The following is a 12,802-nucleotide window of genomic DNA, read 5'->3' on the forward strand; positions in this document are numbered from 1 at the left end:
AGACTACCATGCCTGGCTTATAGGGCAGCGATTACCATGCCTGGCTTATAGGGCAGCGATTACCATGCCTGGCTTATAGGGCAGCGATTACCATGCCTGGCTTATAGGGCAGCGATTACCATGCCTGGCTTATAGGGTTCCAATGATGACATCCAGGGCTTTCTGCATGCTAGGCAAATATTCTGCCAACTGAACTACATCCCAGTACCTCAGTTGTTTCTATCCTAGCTTCAGAATGTCAGCTGGGAAGCTGGGCAAAGTGATGTGAGCATAGCATCCCAGCAAGGGGAGGCTGAGGCAGAGTGGTCACCACAAGTTTGAGTCTAGCCTAGACTACATAGCAAGTTCTAGGCCAGCTTGGGCTACACACCCAGACCCTGTCTCAGAAACCAAAGCTAGGGGGATGTGAGCTTGGGGGCTAGAGATTCTCTCTCTAGCAGAGCTCTTGAGCAGTGTGCTTATAGCTCTGGGTTCTATCCCCAGACTGAACAAGAAAAAGGAAACATGAACCGTGAGCTAGTGAGAAAGGGCAGAAAAGGTGCCCACCTGTGATTCCTGCTCTGGGGAGTCGAGAACTCAGGTCATCTTCAACTATGTAGCAGATTTTTTTGTGGGGGGGGGGGGCATTTTTCTTTTCTTTTTGAGATTATAATATAATTATACCAGTTCCCTCTTCCTTTTTTTCCCTCCAAGTCCTCCTGTAGACCCCTCCTTGCTCTCTTTCAAATTCATGGCCTCTTTTTTCATTAATTGCTGTTGCATGCATATATGTATGTGCAAACATTTATATATTCCTAAATACAACCTGTTCAGCCTTTATAATGTCACATATTTATATGATTTCAAGGCTGAGCATTTAATATCGGATAACCAGTTATTATTGTACTTTTCCCTGGGGAAGACTAATTCTTTTACTCTAAGCATCCCTTAGATGCCTGTAGTTCTTTGGATAGCGTTGAGGCCTCATGGGCTTTTCCCCATCCACTTTGGCATGTCTTGTTGTTACTGTCCTTGTTCAGCTCACAGCTGGGCAGTCATGCTGTGGAGACTTTACAGGTATAGCTTCTGACACCTGAAGGAGACAGTCCCATAGCAAACTCCCCGTCCTCTGGCTCTCAGAGTTGTTCCCCCTCCTCTTCCAGAGTCCCTGGGCCTTAGGTGCGGGAGAGTTTTGTAGATGTGTCCACTGGAACTGGGCCCCACAGCTCTGGGTTCTGATTGGTTGTGGTTTTCTGTAGTGGTCTCCATCTGTAGCAAAGAGAAGTTTCATTGATGATAGGTGAGGACTGCACTCATCTGTGGGTCTAAGGACAAGTATTTAGAATGCAGTTAGGGATGGTGCTGGTTTAGTAAAGTGGAGGTTGCAGGTTCCCCTCCAAGAGCCATGACTTCACTAGCCCTGGGCAGTTGGCTGGGTTTCTAGTACCTGGCATGGTTTCCCTCTGGTTGAGTGGGTCTTAAGTCCGTTTAGAGAACTGATGGTCCAAAACATGAAGGAAAAAAATTTATATCAAAGACAGACTGTGTTGCTGTCTTGGTGGGGGTTACCAAAAGAAGTGGTAGTGCAGCTGTCTCCTCTAGCTCTGTGGTGAGCCTGTTGAATGCTGTGTGGATGAGTGGTTACAGCCAGGCTCCGGGGTTTACTCTCGATCACATAGTGGGAATGTCATAGATAGAACTTGTGTGGGTTACCAGATACCCCTTTTCTTTTTTTCCCTTGTCTTTGTTAGGGTTTCTATTGCTGTGAAGAGACACCATGACCATGGCAACTCTTATAAAGGAAAACATTTAATTGGGGCAACTCACTTATGGTTCAGAGGTTCAGTCCGTTATCATCATGGTGGGACATGGTGGCTTGCAGGGGACATGATGCTGAAGACGTAGTTGAGAGTCCTATATCTTACAGGAAACAGAAAGTGGTATGAGTATCACTCTGAGTGAAGCTTGAGCAAAAGATTCTTCAAAGCCCACCCCAACAATGGCATACTTCCTCCAACAAGGCCACACCTCCTAATAGTGCCACTCACCATTTTATTTCACATTCCCTCCAACCATTTCTAGCTCTGGTAGACTATGTATCCATAGGCTGGCCCATCGGTATTCAGTATTTATCTATTTTCCTCTTATATTCATTTATTTGTTTGTTTGTTTTGAGTTTCTCTATGTTAACAGCCCTGGCTGTTTTGGATCTCACTCTGTAGACCAGACTGGCCTTGAACTCACCGAGATTGCCTTCTCTCTCCTGAGTGCTGGGGTTAAAAGTGTGTTCCACCACACCTGGCTTCTTTCTAAAGTTTCCATCTTTCTATTTATTTTGTGTGAACGTGTGTGCTCATGGAGGTCAGAGGAACAACTTGCAGGATTCAGTTCTCTTCTTCCACCATGTGGGTCCCAAGACTCAAATTCACGTTGTCAGGCTTGGCAACAAGCACCTTACCCACCAAGGCATGTTGTTGGCCATTGTCTTTTCTTTTCATATCGTACTGCTCGGCCTCCTGGGTGCTGAGACTGCACCACTGTACCTGGCTGCTCGGCCTCCTGGGTGCTGAGACTGCACCACTGTACCTGGCTGCTCGGCCTCCTGGGTGCTGAGACTGCACCACTGTACCTGGCTGCTCGGCCTCCTGGGTGCTGAGACTGTGCACCACTGTACCTGGCTGCTCGGCCTCCTGGGTGCTGAGACTGTGCACCACTGTACCTGGCTGCTCGGCCTCCTGGGTGCTGAGACTGTGCACCACTGTACCTGGCTGCTCGGCCTCCTGGGTGCTGAGACTGCACCACTGTACCTGGCTGCTCGGCCTCCTGGGTGCTGAGACTGCACCACTGTACCTGGCTGCTCGGCCTCCTGGGTGCTGAGACTGTGCACCTATTTGTCCCCTTTTTCCATTTGGAAAGGAGACGGAAGATGGAACCCGGGCTCTAGCATGGCTAGGCCAGTGTTGTACCACAAATTGCACCCTCAGCGCCTGGTTCTCTCTCTCTTTCAATGTGTATGTTTGTATGCTGTTGTTTTTTGGGGGGTGCACATATGTTACACCTCACAAGTGTGGATGTCAGGGGACAACGTGCAGGAGTTGGTTCTCTCCTTTCACCGTGTGGGTGCTGGGAGCTACCTCAGGTCACCAGACTTGGTATAGTAAGCACCCTCCCTTATCTGAGCCATCTTGAAGGCTGCCCCAGGCCTGATTCTCTTCAGTTATGAGCTCACGTGGCATGGTTAGGCTGGGATGAAGCTCTGTAGGAGAGCATTCACCTAGCAGGTGTGAGGTCCAAGATTCCATGCCCAGCAGTATAAATCAATCAGTCTATCAGTCTGTCCAGGCTGAAACCAGAAAATAAAATAATCAGATAAAAGATATTTGAATATGAAGTATACTGGGAGGAAAATGGAGCAGAGATGGACAGGGTGTTCTGAGGAGCTCTGTTTTTCAATAAGGAGTCAGCCGATACCTGCACAGGGTCACAAAAGGAGGGAGACCTGGGCCTGTTGATGCATGCCTGGGGTCTAAGTTACCCTGCAGGCTGAGGCAGAAAGACCCCAAGTCCAAGGGTAGCTTGGGCAGTTTGGTGAGGGCCTGCTCAAAGGAAATAAAGAGTGCCGGGGGTAGCATGTGTGATGGCCCAGGTTCATCCCTAGTCTTACCAAAAAAAAAAAAAATCGTGTAAACCTGAAGGCAAAGTAATTTGAGAAGGAAAAGGTCCTGGGGAGGGGTGTGGGCCAGGCACCGGGAGGGGGGGGTAGCAGCTCAGGGCTCTGTTGGCTCTTGGGGATAGTTCTGACTTGTGGCTACTGTGACCTCTGCACCACAGAGTTCTCCAACCCATGAATCCACCACCTCTCCAGAGCTGCCTTCAGAGACCCCGGAGACCTCAGGCCCTGGCGTGTGCAGGTGATGCCCCTCCCTGCCACCCCCTCCCGCACTCCTGCCTACTCTCTGAGCTCACCAGCCCCCTTTTTCCACAGCCCCCTGAGGAAGTCACCCCTGAAGCTTGAGGACTTCAAGTTCCTGGCAGTGCTGGGTCGGGGTCATTTTGGGAAGGTGAGGCAGGGGAAGGGCCTAGGAGCTTGGCGTTCTTCCTTCAAGGGCCCAGGCTGTCCACTAAGGCCCCTGTGTCCACTGTGTGCCAGGTGCTGCTGTCTGAATTCCGCTCCAGTGGGGAGCTCTTTGCCATCAAAGCCTTGAAGAAAGGTGACATTGTAGCCCGAGACGAGGTGGAGAGGTGAGGCCCTGTCCTGGCCCTTGAGGGTTTCTGGGAAACAGACCAAGAGTAGTCACTGTTGAGCATTTCAGTGAGAGAGACTCACGTGACTAGAACTTATGACCCTCTTACCTAAGAGCAATGACTTAGGAAGTAGTTACTGTGACTCACTTGTGCCCCCTTCTCCCCTTCCAGAGTGAGCACTGTTACTGTCTTCCATTCTGCCCATGGTCTGACAGTCAGAGGTCACACAGCAGGCAGGCAGGAGGTTCAGGACTCTAATGTAGGGATGTGGGACCACCTCAGTTCAGGGGTCAGGGTCCCAGGTTACAATCATGCCTCTGCCAGCTGTGCTTCCAGATGCTGGGGAAAGCTGGCCTCCCTTCAGAAATTAGCCTTCTCATCTATCCATCAGATACCCATGGAAATGCCTTCCTCATAGGATTGTCTGGTGGATCAAGGAAGAAGGTTTATTTAAAGTATTCTTCACAGTCCTTGATCCTTTTAGAGGCGTCAAGCTGTCCCTAGACTTCCCGGTCACCTTTGTAATAACCAGGAACCTGATTCAAAGTTTAAATGAGTCAGAGGAATTTATTTACTGATCTGGAGAGAAGCCGTCGTGTCTGCCTTATGGCATTGCTGTGCCCAGGTGCTTGGGGATGTTTCTGGTTGTGTGCTCCTTTGTGGGCTGAGCTTGCAGTTCCCTCACAGAGACAGAGAAGCCTTTGCACACCAAAGATCAGATCCGGTTCAGTCCTCACTGGTGCTGGTCCCTAACCCAGGCCCCACCATGGATTGGACTGCTCTGGTCAGCCTGAGCCTGTGCCTTCACCTGCTTCCCAAGAATGCGTAGATGCTGGATGTGTAGCAACCCAGGCTGTCCAAACTGAGAGAGAGTAATCCAGTTGCCCAAAGTTGTGCAGCAATGCAGGCCTTCCACAGAGATCTGCTGAGCGAGCCCCAGAGGGCATGGGTATAGGTCAGGGAGCAGCTGGGCCCTCTGACTTCTGCCTCCTGCCCAGCTTGATGTGTGAGAAGCGGATTTTGGCGGCCGTGACCAGGGCAGGACATCCCTTCCTGGTGAACCTTTTCGGCTGTTTCCAGACCCCAGAGCACGTGTGCTTTGTGATGGAGTACTCAGCGGGCGGAGACCTGATGCTGCACATCCACAGTGATGTGTTCTCAGAGCCTCGGGCTGTGTGAGTCCTTCCTCCTGCACGGTGCCTCTCTCCTACCCGTCCTTGGAGGCCCCGCCCTCCCCTCCACCCTGCCTCCGCCCCTCCACCCTACCTCCCGCCCCTCCATCCTGAGGCCTGACTCCCACACAGCTTTGGGACCCCAGGGGTTAGGGATCCTGGCTCCTGTGGAGCCAGGCTTGTGTGATGTTGTACGTCTCTGCAGCTTCTATTCGGCCTGTGTGGTGCTGGGGCTGCAGTTCCTCCATGAACACAAGATTGTCTACAGGTGTGTACATGAGAGCATGTTCTGCCCAGAGACTGGACATGCTAAGCTCGGTGTAGAGCCCCAATCCCCACTGCCAATCATCCCTCTTTACATCCCCTGACACGCCCATTCCCCAGGGACCTGAAGTTGGACAATTTGCTCCTGGATACTGAGGGCTACGTCAAGATCGCAGACTTTGGCCTCTGCAAGGAGGGTGAGGGGCTGCAATCCTGGGATAAGAGGAATAGGGGTGGGCTACCTTCTGGTGAGGCTGTACGTAGGTGGTCAGGTGACATTTTCTTCTCTATGGGCTTTGTCTGCAGGCACCTTCTCACCCTAACAGCTTCAGGGTAGTTTCCCAACTGTGGTCGCCTCCCCCACCCCGGGTCACTCCCATACTGATTCGGGGGTAGGGCTGCCTCATGCTCTACTCCCCCGAACCACCAGTGGCTCACATGGCTTTGCACTCCACTCCACCCAGGGATGGGCTATGGAGACCGGACCAGCACATTCTGTGGAACCCCAGAGTTCCTGGCGCCGGAGGTTCTGACAGACACATCCTACACTAGAGCAGTGGACTGGTGGGGACTGGGCGTGTTGCTCTATGAGATGCTGGTTGGCGAGGTGAGGCCCAGGCTGCCCTTTGTTTCTGTAGAAAGCATGCATGTGTCCCGGCCTGGGACGGGAATCTGCTCCTACTGCGCGTCAGCTTTGCCTCTGCGATCTCAGTTTCTGTAACTGAAATGGGACACTTACCCTCTGTAAGCCAGCTCTGGTGCAAGGGTGCATGCACCCCCAGGGTTAGGGCCCTTTGTTAGTGCCGGGTGAGCTGGATTGGCTAAAAGTGGGATCTTATTCAACCTGGCTCTCTGCCCTCCAGTCTCCGTTTCCGGGGGACGACGAGGAGGAGGTCTTTGACAGCATTGTCAATGACGAGGTTCGTTATCCCCGCTTCCTGTCGGCAGAGGCCATTGGCATCATGAGAAGGGTAAGCACACCCCCTACCTCCCCACCACGGAGTACAAGGTGGGCAGGGAAGGGTCTTGAGGGACAGGAATCGGATACACATGGACGTGTGCGTTGTCCCACAGCTGCTGCGGAGGAACCCAGAGAGGAGGTTGGGATCCACTGAGCGAGACGCAGAAGATGTGAAAAAACAGCCTTTTTTCAGGGTGAGCAGACTCCCTCCCCACCCTGTCAGTCACCCCAAGGACCTGGATGTTTCTCCCAGTTCATTCCCACCCCAAATCTAGTTGCTCCATCTCAAGAGTTTTGTCACGCCGCCCCCCCCCACCTCACCCCCCATCCGCCATGATTCCTCTCAAATGTTAGCTCCTTTTGTCTGTACCCCTCATTACCCCCACTCCTCACTCCCTCTGCTTCTCCAGGCCCATGGCATTCCAGGGCTATCCTGAGCTACTCCAGACTCCCTTGACTGATCTGAGCTTCAGTCCCTCTGCACCTTGTCTATTTCTTGCTGGTCTCCAGACTCCCCTCAGCCTCCATCATGACTCTGTCCCCCTCTCCACAGACTCTGGGCTGGGACGTCCTGCTGGCTCGTCGCCTGCCCCCACCCTTCGTGCCTACACTTTCGGGGCGCACAGATGTCAGCAACTTCGATGAGGAGTTCACTGGGGAGTCGCCCACGCTGAGCCCACCCCGGGATGCCCGGCCCCTCACAGCTGCCGAGCAGGCGGCCTTCCGGGATTTCGACTTTGTGGCAGAAGGCTACTAGCCCCAAGCCCCTGCCTTGCCCAAGAGTTCTTGGTTTTTAAAAAGGCCTTTGGGGTTTACCCCATACATGCATTTTCAGCCTCTGTGTGCAATCTGGGGTAGGGTGTGCTTGGAGCAGGTGACGGAGGCAGGCAGACTCAGGGACAGAACTGTGATGGGGCTCATTTGAAAGGTCAAGCTGGGAACATGCGTTAGTGGGAAGCGAGGACAGGGCTCAGGGCTGTGTTGGAGAGCGTTGGGGTTTTCAGGCTGCAGTGGGTACAGGGTGTTGAGACTGTTAGGATAGTTAGGGACCAAAATGAGCAGAATGGTTGCAAGAGTCTATTGTGGCGGCAGCAGAGACGGGGAGTGAATCCAAAACCTTACTGCCTTTACGGGCAGCTCCAATCTCAGAACTAAGACTCAGCATTGTGCTCATGCTATTGGAGCTGCTGACCTGGGGACCCATCCCACCTGTGATATTTGGAACGTCCCGTGTGTCTGCGCCATCGCGTGGCCAACGTTAGAATTGTACTCGTCTGGGTGGAGCCGCTTGCACCAATGTGCTGTCACAGTGTGTGCTGCCGCCCCACAGGACGCATCGCCCATGGCACGCTGTGTTTGAGGCTCTCTATACCCTTGAACCCTGTGCAGTGGTTTGGCTTAGCTTCTGGGCACGTTCAGAGGTGGCTGAAGCCACTGTGCCGGGAGCTACGCAATGAACTGGCTTCCCAGGCACTCTTGGTTAGGCCCAGCTCGGTTGGGCCATCCTTAGCACCGGCCCTCAGGGGTAGGAGGCGAAGCAGTTGGCGCAGCACGGCCTGGCGCAGCAGGATGTACACCCATGGGTCCAGGATCTGGTTCCACGACGCGAGGCGCACAGCCAGAAAGAGCGGCCGCTGCAGGGAGCTAGAATTCCAGCCCCCGACGGCCAACACCACCAACACCTGCGAGAAAAGCAGGTGTGAGCAGTGGAGCCCATGTGAGAGAAGGGGTGGGGTGTAAGGTTAGGATACCGGGGTGGGCTATGCAGGGCAAATACTGTGTGGGAAGGAGAGTGACTAAGCAAAGATCATCAGTGAGTGCGGAGTCTGGCTAGAGAAGACCCGTTATACCAGCACACAGGACAGACGAAAGGTCAAAAAGCCGGGGAGGAAGAAGGCTAGGAATGAATGAATGAAGTGGAAGGACGAACTGGACAGGCTTGAGTGGGTGGGAGTAAGTTACAGAGATACAAAGAGGGCGAAGGTAGAGCCAGGGATAGCAGAGGGATAAGACAAACGGTTGGCTTTTTGTGCTGGCAGGGTCTTAAGGGGGCGGAGCCCAGGAGGGGGCAGGAAGGAGTGTGGCTTGAGGAGCGGTTGCGCCCCTCACCAGCAGAGGGCTCCAGCAGATGCACGACACCACCATGATGCCCACGAGCTGGCCCACCATCTCCACGTCGTGTGCGCGAACCCTGCGCGCCGAGCTGCCGCCCCGAGAGCTGCGGAGGGTGGCGGAGGCTGAAGCGATGGAAGAGGCAGACGAGGCGGAAGCCAAGCGGGGTCCACGGGACCCCCAGCGCCGGCGATCATCGGGACCTGTGGTCTCACGGAGACGTCGAGAGCGGCGACGCCTCCAGCGGGCTCGCAGGAGCGCCAGGCCGCTGAGTGTATTGCACACGAGTGCCGCAAGGAGCGCGGCCAGGCCAAGGCCGGCGAAGAGGCCGGCAAGCAATGCCTGGCGCCAACCTCCAGGAGGCCCAAGGCTAATGAAACACCAGGTGCCAGGGTACTGTAGCTCGTAGCGACCCACATGTGCTAGCGGCAGCAGCGCCACTGCCAAAGCCAGGGCGGCCAGCGTGGCCAGTGCCAGGCGTGCGTGGGCCACCGACACGCGCGCCGCGTGGAGCAGCGGCTGCGTGACACCCACGCAGCGCTCCACGGCCATGCCGCAGCCAAGCAAAAGTGGGCACAGGCCGAAGAAGACCATGCAGCCTCCCAAGAAATGACAGGCCCCGCCAGCAGGTGAACGTCCCGCAGCATACAGGCGAAGCACCAGCGCGCCCGGGATCACATGGCCTGCCAGGTCGATGGCCAGCAGGCTGGCAACGAACAACAAAAAGGTGGCAGCTGAGTGGCGCCGCCGCTGACGACCTGCAGCTTGTGCCAGCAGCGCCAGCGCCAGCACGTTGGACACTGCACCCAGGGTCATGGAGAAGATAGGCAGGGCTGGTGATGTGCCGGAATCGCCTACTGGTAGCACCGCAGATGTGTTGGGGACCCTGGGTGTTGCACACGTTGTTGCCTCCTCGTCCACTAGGCTCGCGTTAAGCCCGCAGGGGCTCATATCAGTGGCCAAGAGGGCTAAGTAGATAAGAGGAGGGTGCAGTGAGGCTAGTGTCCCACCACCCATCACCAGGATCCATGTAACAATGTGGCCTCTGTGCCCAGGGCACCTCCACAGGACCCTGGCTGCTCCATTTCAGATCCCACTTCACCTTTCACTGCTCCATCCCTTGTGCCTGACCTCACTCTGCCCCGGCATTGTCTTCTCTATCTACTGCTTTGGGGACTTGACAGACGTGGCAGAGGTCCTCAGTGTCTGTCCTCATCTCCACCCCACCCCCCACCTCCTAGCACATCAGATTCCTGGTCCATGGCCCCATGGAATAGATCCTGACCCACTTTTGATCCCAACTCCAACCTTCACCATGTCTGCCACCCCCCTTCCTTTTTTGTAAGTCTCCTTGGCTGGCCCCGGAACTGGCTGTGTAGACTATGCTGGCGTTAAACTTAAAGAGATCCCCCTACCTATGCCTCCTGTGTCCTGGGATTGAAGGTTCACACCACCATGACCAGCTGTTGTTGGTCACCTTTTAATCCTACCATTGATGTCCCATGTCCCAACAGCTTCATTACTATAGCCCATCTTTTCCAATGTCCCTGCCTCCAGAGACCACTCTTGATCTCCAGTTTCATCTCTCCCCGAACAAGCCATCTCCGTACTTAAAGACTAATTTCTGTGCCCCAAGGTTGCTGTGTACCCTGTAGTGCATCCTCTTGCCTCCATGGTCTGTCCTCAGACCCCTGCTTCCATGGACCCATCTCTGATCTCTTCGGTGCTCTTGAACTCCAAGGACCTACCTCTTTCCCCAGAGTCCCATGTCTGTTGCCAGAATTACACCTGTCTCCATGGCAATCTCAGCAGTATGACATTGCCTCATTCAGATGCCCACCCCATACTCCTATGTGAACCAGCCTCTGGCTCGTTCTTCGTTTTCTAGTTGAGAGGGCTAAAGCAGACCTAAGGCATAGACCGACAGCCTTGGGCTGAGAGCCATGAACACAGTGAGCCCATGATGGCCATAGCCCATCTTTCAAAATGCTCTCCTTTTCCCTGCCTGTGGACCCTCAAGTCCCAACTTCTTACCCAGTGCTGCTCAGGATGCAGGGTCCCCATGGCCCGGAACTAGGATCCTGCTGCCCGCGCCAGCTGCTCCCTGGCTCCCGGCAGGCCGCTCCCTCTTCCTGGGGCGGCTCCTCGGCTCTGTGCCGCCTCCACCCGCACCCCACTGGCCTCCAGGGGCTGCTCCACCCTATGCATGTCTGCCCGCTAGGGCTGGGAGCCTTGAGTGGGCAAAACCTCTGCTGCTGGCAATGGTCAGGGCCACTTGGGCCCAGCTTCTTCCCGCCAGGGACTGAGGTTCTCTGAATTGGTCTGGAGTCTGTGACCCCCTCCTCTCATCAGGGCAGAAGCAAACCCCCACACCCTCACCCGGGCCTCTTGCCTGCCTCATTAATAAAGTGGATAAAATCTAAACACTGGAAAATGTGAGCATCGCCTGGGGCAGGCTGGGAGGTCTACGCACTCTCATGGGGGTGGGGTGCTGTCCCCATTGGGCTTGAGGATTTTGGAGCTGGCTGTGTGATGGGACCTGGTAATGCTGCCTGCCCTTAAGCCTTTGTGGATGTCACAGTGGGGGTGGAGGGGAGCAGCCCAGACCAGGGCAACAGGGAGTCATCCTAGGAGAAAGGGAGGTGGCTGATCGGGCTCTGAGGAGCCAGGCTAGCATCTGCATCCTGTCTTAAGGTGGAGTAAGCAATTCTTAGGGCACCTGAGCCACATCCTGCACTCACAGCTACAGCCTCACTTTGTCTTGAGAAGGGGAGCATGCAGTCACTGTCAAGTCAGTCATGATGGCAAGTAAACGCCAGGGAGCCCCCCCCAATGCTGGCGTTAATACCCACTCCTTTAATGTTCCCAAATACAGACCCCTTGAAACTGATGTTCACTCACACCTTAACATAGGGTGTAAATCTCACTTGGCACTGAAAGTCTGTTGCAGTCCTGGAGCACACTTCCTGGAGATACTCCCCCAAACCAATGCCCATGGGCACCCAGACCTTGTCCCACCTTAGCCACATAATCATGTCTCTAGACACTCTCTAAGACCTAGTTGTTTACCCGACCCCCAAAAAAGGATACACCTGAGACCCATGCACACACTGGACACAGCTAGATGACCACACTCCACACCCCACAGCTCCCTGAAACTCAGAGGACCCAGTGCTTACCCACAATGGTGACAACCCTGCTTCAACGCGGTTACCAACCATCCACTACTCATAGTTTCACTCAACAAAGCCACACATTCCCAGCTGCTCCCATCAGAGACTTGCAAGACCCCAATGGAGGACTTGAGGCATAATTCAGTGATAGAGCGCATTCCTAGCATGTGTGAGGCCATGGGTTCCACCGTAAGTACTGAAAAACGACCTCAGTGATCAGGGATGGCAAGTCATCCCGACAGTGGCTGTCCACAGGGCTTGTGCACATAAATGTCTGGTATCCAGAGTAGTCATCTCCTGCCTGGAGTCAGGGACCAGGCCTGCTCAGCCTTCCTGCAGTGACAGTCTCTGCTGCGCTCACCCCCAAACACTCCTCCTGGGCGCTGGAGAGGGACCTCTGGCCTGGCTTCCCTTGCTCTAACTGCCTCCCTTCTCTCCAGGTCTGGCCAGGGTCCCACCCCACCCTTTCCTTGACCTCCCTAAATCCTAGGATGAAATGGACTGTCAAAACAAGCTTGGCAGGTTTATATCCCTGTGAAGCATTGTGCCATGGATGCCTGTGCCCAAAGCACAACCAGCCTCAACCAGGGTACCGCAATAGGGCAGCAGGCTTTGCTGCCTCCTCATACGAGAGGGGCATGTGAGGCCTTGGTGAGTGGGGAACCAGGTCTGAACCTCAAGTAAGCCAGAATCTCCACCACTGCCTGGAAGCTAGATGGCCCAGAGCCAGGGGGAGGGGGCAGTGGGCCAGCCAACTCCTAATTCAATTTGGATCCAGGAGATAGATTTCAGCTGCTGCATTCTTTCCCTGGCCACCCCTCCTATCCCAAAGCCAAACAGCTCCCAGAGGAGTCTCTACATCCAGAGAGTGAGGGTATGGGGCCACCGCCTTGCTC

General features: G+C 54.6%; 2 protein-coding genes across 5 annotated transcripts in view; one reads left to right on the forward strand and one right to left on the reverse strand.

The window, feature by feature from the left end:
* Positions 1 to 7,449, forward strand: part of Pkn1 (protein kinase N1) — a 43,500-nt gene extending 36,051 nt beyond the window's left edge. For 2 of the 3 annotated variants that reach the window (XM_052728427.1, XM_052728426.1), the window contains exons 13-22: positions 3,811 to 3,890; positions 3,965 to 4,040; positions 4,130 to 4,221; positions 5,223 to 5,399; positions 5,602 to 5,664; positions 5,781 to 5,857; positions 6,125 to 6,267; positions 6,524 to 6,631; positions 6,735 to 6,815; positions 7,175 to 7,449. In XM_052728427.1, the coding sequence (XP_052584387.1) occupies positions 3,811 to 3,890; positions 3,965 to 4,040; positions 4,130 to 4,221; positions 5,223 to 5,399; positions 5,602 to 5,664; positions 5,781 to 5,857; positions 6,125 to 6,267; positions 6,524 to 6,631; positions 6,735 to 6,815; positions 7,175 to 7,378 (1,101 nt within the window). In that variant the 3' untranslated portion in view covers positions 7,379 to 7,449. Of the gene's footprint in view, positions 1 to 3,810; positions 3,891 to 3,964; positions 4,041 to 4,129; positions 4,222 to 5,222; positions 5,400 to 5,601; positions 5,665 to 5,780; positions 5,858 to 6,124; positions 6,268 to 6,523; positions 6,632 to 6,734; positions 6,816 to 7,174 lie in introns of those variants that run through there. The other variant, XR_008215778.1, reaches the window with a different exon arrangement.
* A 112-nt stretch (positions 7,450 to 7,561) lies between these two features.
* On the reverse strand, positions 7,562 to 12,791 carry Ptger1 (prostaglandin E receptor 1). 2 transcript variants are annotated; one of them, XM_052728435.1, is made up of 3 exons: positions 10,768 to 12,791; positions 8,731 to 9,701; positions 7,562 to 8,303 (listed from the first exon to the last, which is right to left on the reverse strand). In XM_052728435.1, exons 2-3 carry the CDS (start codon positions 9,682 to 9,684, stop codon positions 8,037 to 8,039), a joined length of 1,221 nt encoding a protein of 406 aa, XP_052584395.1. In that variant the 5' UTR covers positions 9,685 to 9,701; positions 10,768 to 12,791; the 3' UTR covers positions 7,562 to 8,036. The 2 variants fall into 2 exon arrangements, with proteins under 2 accessions (XP_052584395.1, XP_052584394.1); XM_052728434.1 differs by having other exon boundaries at positions 8,731 to 12,791.
* Between the last annotated feature and the right edge of the window lie 11 nt (positions 12,792 to 12,802).

The sequence above is a fragment of the Peromyscus californicus genome, unplaced genomic scaffold (assembly GCF_007827085.1).
Source record: "Peromyscus californicus insignis strain IS unplaced genomic scaffold, ASM782708v3 Scaffold_8__1_contigs__length_139910024, whole genome shotgun sequence".
NCBI classification, from domain to species: domain Eukaryota; kingdom Metazoa; phylum Chordata; class Mammalia; order Rodentia; family Cricetidae; genus Peromyscus; species Peromyscus californicus.

Bases quoted from the DNA above. Each gene is read 5' to 3' on its own strand.
- Ptger1 (XM_052728434.1), bottom strand. From the start codon at position 9,750: ATGGGTGGTGGGACACTAGCCTCACTGCACCCTCCTCTTATCTACTTA. The intron at 8,304-8,730 runs GTGAGGGGCGCA...CTTTTCTCGCAG, and splicing joins TCTGCTGGAGCCCTCTGCTG to GTGTTGGTGGTGTTGGCCGT.